Consider the following 6,000-nt stretch of genomic DNA (forward strand, 5'->3'; position numbering starts at 1 on the left):
TTCCTTAAGGAGACATGCGTGTACGCACAGGACTTACTGCTGAAAGCAAAAGGAAGGAGTCAGCAGCAGACAGCAGTCACCAACTACCGGTGAGCTGTATGCCCAGCTGCTGCTGACTTCAGCCCTCCATCAGCCCCAGGCAGCCTGGCCAAAATTATAAGTGATTGTGGGAGTTTTGGTGCAACAATGTCTAGAGGGCTACCATATCAGCGCTAGAACTGAAGTTCTAAGCCGACGTGCTTGGAAGTTAAGCCCCACTGAATAGGACTTACTTCTGAGAAGTCATGGTTAAGACTGCACTGTTTCAAGTTCAAATTAGTCAAGAATCTGACCCAAGGTTTACATCCAAGGCCCAGTGGCTGGTAGAACTTCCAACATGGCGGAACTGTTCCTGGGTTGTTACCACTTCAGGTGCTGGTGTGATATCTAATAACTCCCTCATATAGAAAAAATGTCAGGGAGAAGTTCCAGCCTAGACCTTGCCCTCCTCCCCACCACGATGGAAGGCGGCAAACATGCAGTTCCCCACTTGCATAAAGTCCAAGTCAAGTAAACCTATTTCCCCACCATGGCCCACTCTTTTGTAAAAGGTTTGGTCTTTTTTTGGGTAGTCTACCATGTTTGTTCATCTATCGTTTCCATACAGGGCAAAAGGAACAATGGCAAGTGTTTCTAGAAAGGTGCTCGGTTTTTAATTTTTGCTCTGATCCATGCCGACAATGGTTCATATTTAACGCACGGTGAAGTCAAGGGAGAGCCTTCTGGTGGTTTTTCCACCCCCCCACCCTTCCCAGCTTACCAGGATAATCACAGTAATGAATACGCCTCTTCTCCAAGTCTGGGTTACTCCTCCGGTTGTACCTGGGCGCTGGGATGGCTGGCGAATTCATGGGGATGTTTGCAGGCACACTGGGATTGTGGATTGCCATCTTGGAGGCAATCGTAGCAGCGTAAGACGGAGGAGGGGTCAAATTCTGCAGCATTTCCGCTTGCCTGTCTGGGCTGCCAGGCTCCGAGCTTGGGGGCGAAGGCGGGAAGTAAGTGGCTTGTTGCTGGAGAAACTGGTTTGGCATGGTGTACGTGCAAGGGGGCATCGCGTGAAACTGCTTCATGGTCGTCTGCGGCATAGCGGAGGACAGGGTGTTAAGGCCCGCCATGGCAGAGGACATGGAGACATTACTGAAGGAGTCCATCACCGCCGCTTGCGTAGTCGGGTTGGGCATGTCTAAATCGGGAGAGCTCAGGAGCTGATAGAGCTGACCTTGTTGGGGCACAGAGACGTGGATATCTGGAGTGGGAAGCTCTTGCTTGATGAAGAGGTTGTTCACGTCGGGTGTCTGGTGGGGGCTGAAGATGCTTGTGAACTCGGGGAGCGCCTGGGTGGGGTTGGGGACGGGAGCAACAGTTTCGCTCTGGTGGCTGAAGGCTGTCACGGGCTCCGTCTTGATGTGGGTGACCGGTGGCCTCTGCGATTTGTACAAGCCCGTTCTCAGCTGTGTGATATCAGGAAGGTAGATGTTCATGTTGACGCTGTAAGGCACCCCTTCACTGTTGGTGAAGAACTGGTCAACCACGGAGGCACTCTCTCGGCGGTACTTTTTATGCTCAGGGAGAACGGGGGCAGGAGGGAGCTGAGGTGTCAGATATTTCTCCATTTCGCATCGGGCCTGAAGAATAACAAGAAGATAAAAAAATTAGCTATACTATACTGTACAAGGGAATGCTCCTAAAAAGAGATAAGCGGACCAATGGCACTTTCATCTATTCTCCTTTCGTATATTACAGGTTTTAAGTCTGGATAGCTCAGCTGGTTAGAGCGCGGTTCTGACAAGGCCAAGGTTGCAGGACTGATCCCCGTATGGGACAGTTGCATATTCCTGCACTGAAGGCAGTCGGATTAGAATGTTCCTCAGGGTCCCTTCCAACTTTACAATTCTGTACAAGTCCTGGTACTGAAAACCTAACAGGGCCATTCCCCAAAACAAACCAACAAAAAGCATTTATCCATTAAAAAGTGAAATGTTGCCATTCAGAATCCCAGCACACAATCCAGACAAAATCAAGTTCTTATGTCCTATTGGAAAAAAACAGAAGCAATTTAAGGATGAGCCCAACTCTCTCTCTCTGAAATTAGTGGGGATTGGAACTTTGGCTGGATTGTGTCAGTTGTATTTTTCACAGTAACTACTTAAAGAGAAGAAGAGTAGAAATAGCAGGTTGGATTTCATAGGAGAGTTCCTTTAGGTGGGGGGAAAATGCCAACAGGTAAAAGCTTTGACACCAGAATTTCAAATTACAACATTTAATAAAATGCTGTTCTCACTCTTCAGGACTTCCTGACTACAATAAGGCAATTCCACTAAAAAGCGTTTAGATTTTATCAACTATCTCTTATTATCAGGACTGCAATTAAAAGTTGGGTGGCGCAGTTTTAATACGTGCTTTCCTACACGCAAATCCTGTACTCAGTTTGGATAATTAAAAATTAGCCTCTTAAGATACTCAGAGTTTGAAGAAATTCAAAGGTGCAATTTTTATGGAGGGAATCAAGAGACTGCAGCAGATGTGAAAAACATAGACCTGACTGCATCCGTGTAAAACTTTTTTCCCTGGGCCCTTATGAGGTGGCTGGTTAGGAGCAGCTTCACTTTCCATTTTGATTCCCTGCCACACCTGCAGGATGAGAACGGCAGTGTGTGCAAATGCGCTGGAACAAGTTAATTAGGAGCCTTCAACCTCATGGTTTGGAAAACCAATCCCAGAAGAACAAATATAAAGACTTGCCTCTGATCCCAGAATGAACAAAGCTATTTCCGTGTAACAGCCACAATCTAGGAAAGTTGTGGGTGGGTGGCTGTACCACTTCATATTGCAGGGGCGCAGCTCACGAGATCAGAACACTTCCCCCAATTTGCTGGCACCCAAATTCTCCAGTTTGCAAGGCTTCTATGTTCAAGGGAAGGGTTTGTATTGGGGGAGCGCTATTCGAGCAAATGAGGCCCCATCTGCAGTCTGAAATACTACAGCCCAGGGACTGTGTTATACCACCTCAGTGAAAAGCAGGCACTTAACCTAAATCCAAGTCCCTATTTTTCAATGAACCCTGCCTGGCTTCAAAACAGGACACACAGGGCAAGGGACCTTAAAACCTGAGCTAGCTACCTGATCGCAAGATTCAAATGCAAAACGCATGCCATTTACAGGTCCCTAAAGACCCAGGTTTGTTACAGAGCCCCTTCCTGCATACGCATTTGCCACCCAGCCTGACTGGAGAGCAAAGGTTTCCCAACCTGAGTCAACCTATAAAACCATATCCATCGGCAAACATCTCTGTCCTTGAGGAGATCTTTAATTACCAGCAGGGAGGGAGCGTGCAAGGGAAAGAGAAAGGGAATCTTTTGCCTAGTTTAGCGGTGTGAGGGGATCCGTGGGTGGACGCAGCCCGATACATTACAAGCAGAGTCACCAGTAAAACATTTATCATGTACCCTCCAGTGAGCAATGGCTGCATTCTCCCTTGCTCTGTAAGGAGTCCATTCATGCCAGAGCACTTCCATACCTCCAAAGTGAGGGTCTGCTGACCAGAGGAACATTGGGCAAACAAGTTTATTTTCAGAGCCTCTCTGAAGCCACAGTCACCACCAAAAAGCCCTCACCAGAAAGGAGAAACAGCAGCCCCCTTGTCTGCGATGGAGATCTGCACCAACACGCCAGGCGACTTTTTCCAGCTCTTGTTTACAACCCCAACCGAGCTTGCTTTGATGACAGAAACACTATTCTTGGGGGGGGGGGGGAAGAGGGAGTATCGCTGAAACCAGGCTGCCTTCATTGCGAGGTACTTTCCTCCATCGCTCCTCCCACCCACCTTTCGGGGATTGCGACATTCTAATAAATAAGATCCTTGTGCAAATCAATTAAAACCAATATTCCAGCACACACTTGGGCTGGAGATTGGGGGGAGGGAAAGAAAAAGAGAGAGAGAGAGAGAGAGAGAGAGAGAAGAAACATTGCTTTGTTTAGACCCACTTGAGGCTTTTTCCACTCATTATATCCACTGACATTTGGGCTTTTTTTCTTTTTTAAAGAAAGCTTGCAAAAGGATAAAAACGTAGGAGAAAACGCTCAAATAAGAACAACCCAGGGCTAGAAATAGTTGCAAATTAAAACCGGTTGCGTTCCTACCAAAAAAAAAAAAAATGCCAGCGGTTTGTGCTTTCCCGTTTTAGCTCGTCCAGCTGTTTGCATGTGGATCCGTTTCCAGCCGGTTTTCTGGACGAGGAAAAAGTCCCAGAACTTCTCTCTTCCTTCTCTCTTTTCTCCCCCCCCCCTCGCCCCCGCTGCCCTTTCTCCCTCTCGCCCCATCTAAAATGACCGTGCGTGGGCGAGAGGGACAGGCAGCGACTCTAATTCGGCTGCTGAGCAAGTGCGCTAAGGTGGCAGCTGTAGCTTTCAACACAACTGCCCGGGCCAGTTTCTCTCTCTCCCCCCCCCCTCCGCCCACCCCTTCACCCACTTGCTGCCTGGGCACTGGCTCAGCCCCAGGGCTCTCTGCTGCCAGGGGGTGGGTGGGTGCGTGGGTGCTGCGCAACTCCCACTCCCTCTCAGGGCGAAACGTGGAGCCTGGCACCGACTGGCTCGCTAGGCGGGGCGGCAACCCGGATCCCCAGGGAAGGAAGCGGGTGCCCTGGCCTGGAAAAGGGACGGGGCGTCCTCCTCGAAGGGAAGCTGGCTCTGTTTGGTGGAGATGGGTCAACACATCTGCTCCAGGGAGGAATGGCATGGGGAAACTGTGAAGTCCGCGAGTTCCTAAAGAACTGCCAAAGCCGCCGCCGTCTAGGCTTGGCGAAGTTGCCGCCTGACTTTCCCCGGCACCGCCCAGAGAAGCAGCGGCCCGTCACCGACGCTGCAGAAAAGGCTCCGGAATAAGTGGCTCCTCGCAACTTCCTCCCCTATACACACGTAAGAGCGAGATGCGTGTCTTACGCCGCGCCTTCGACTGCAGCGGCGTGAAAAGCCCCGCCGTCCACACCGAGGAAACGCGCGTTCAATAATCGCGGGTCGTTAACAAGCGGAGTTCTGGGGAACTACGCGCTGCCCGAGGTTTCGCCCTTAAACGCAAAGAGCCCCTAAGAAAGCCATAAAAAGGAACCGTGTCCACCTAGGACGGGGCAAAGGCGAGGCCAGGCGAGCGGCAGCCGCACCTCGGAGAGCCCGAGTTGGCTCCCTGCCCCAAACACACCCAAAGCGAGCCAGCGCGCTCCGAGCCGGGGCTCGAGAAAGCCCACGATCCGAGCAAGGCGTCGCCACGAGGTGCCCTCTGCCCGTCTTCCGAGGCAAAACCATCTATATTTGGATGCCGGTGGGAAAAGATGCCCGAGGCTCCACTCCGGATTCGCAACGGAGCGCGAGAGGCGCGCCCTGCGCTTACCTGCGCCATCTCCTCGCTGGGGATCCTGGCGGCTGCTGCGCCCGCTTGCTGCTGCTTGATCTCCTCGGGACCCTGCCCCGGGAACTGCGCGGCTTCCCGGCCGCCCAGCACGGGCTTGAGCTGCGCGAAGACGGGCTCCTCGGGCCCCAGGCGGGCGCTCATGCTCAGCACCCGCGTAGCCATGCGGAAGGCGCGCCTCGGCGCGAAAGCGGCAGGACGCACGGAATGGAGCCTCGCCTCGCTCACGCCCGCCCGACAGCAGCGCGCAGGAGGCTCCCAAGCTCGCTCTACCTGGCTGAGGTCGCGCCGCCGGGCCAGCCCCGTCCCTGGGCCCGCCCTCCCGCCTCTATTTCACCGCCTCCGCCCCGACGAGGGGCCGGCTCTGCCGGGCGGGAACGCCCACGGGCCCGGGCTGCGCGCCCCGCCCCTGCTCGGCAGGCCTGCAAGGCGCACGGCGGGAGGAGAGCGAAGCCAGCCGTCGAGCGGGGGGCACGTTTCTCGGGGCGCTTCCCCAAAGCACCCCCACCCACTTTCTTAACCCCCCCCCAAGTCGCTTTCTCTCCCCCGCCGCC

At 53.0% G+C, this 6,000-nt stretch overlaps 1 protein-coding gene across 4 annotated transcripts in view; it reads right to left on the bottom strand.

Moving 5' to 3' along the window:
* The window catches only part of KLF5 (KLF transcription factor 5), a 187,366-nt gene extending 181,674 nt beyond the window's left edge, over nucleotides 1–5,692 (bottom strand). Inside the window, exons 1-2 of one of the 4 annotated variants that reach the window (XM_082221428.1) lie at nucleotides 5,429–5,692; nucleotides 800–1,667 (exon numbers count right to left, since the gene is read on the bottom strand). In XM_082221428.1, coding sequence (XP_082077554.1) covers nucleotides 800–1,667; nucleotides 5,429–5,611 — 1,051 coding nt within the window. In that variant the 5' untranslated portion in view covers nucleotides 5,612–5,692. Of the gene's footprint in view, nucleotides 1–799; nucleotides 1,668–3,559; nucleotides 3,584–3,656; nucleotides 3,780–5,428 lie in introns of those variants that run through there. The other 3 variants (XM_082221427.1, XM_082221429.1, XM_082221430.1) reach the window with 3 other exon arrangements.
* Between the last annotated feature and the right edge of the window lie 308 nt (nucleotides 5,693–6,000).

Source organism: Podarcis vaucheri (genome assembly GCF_965113315.1).
Source record: "Podarcis vaucheri genome assembly, chromosome: 4".
Taxonomy (NCBI): Eukaryota; Metazoa; Chordata; class Lepidosauria; order Squamata; family Lacertidae; genus Podarcis; species Podarcis vaucheri.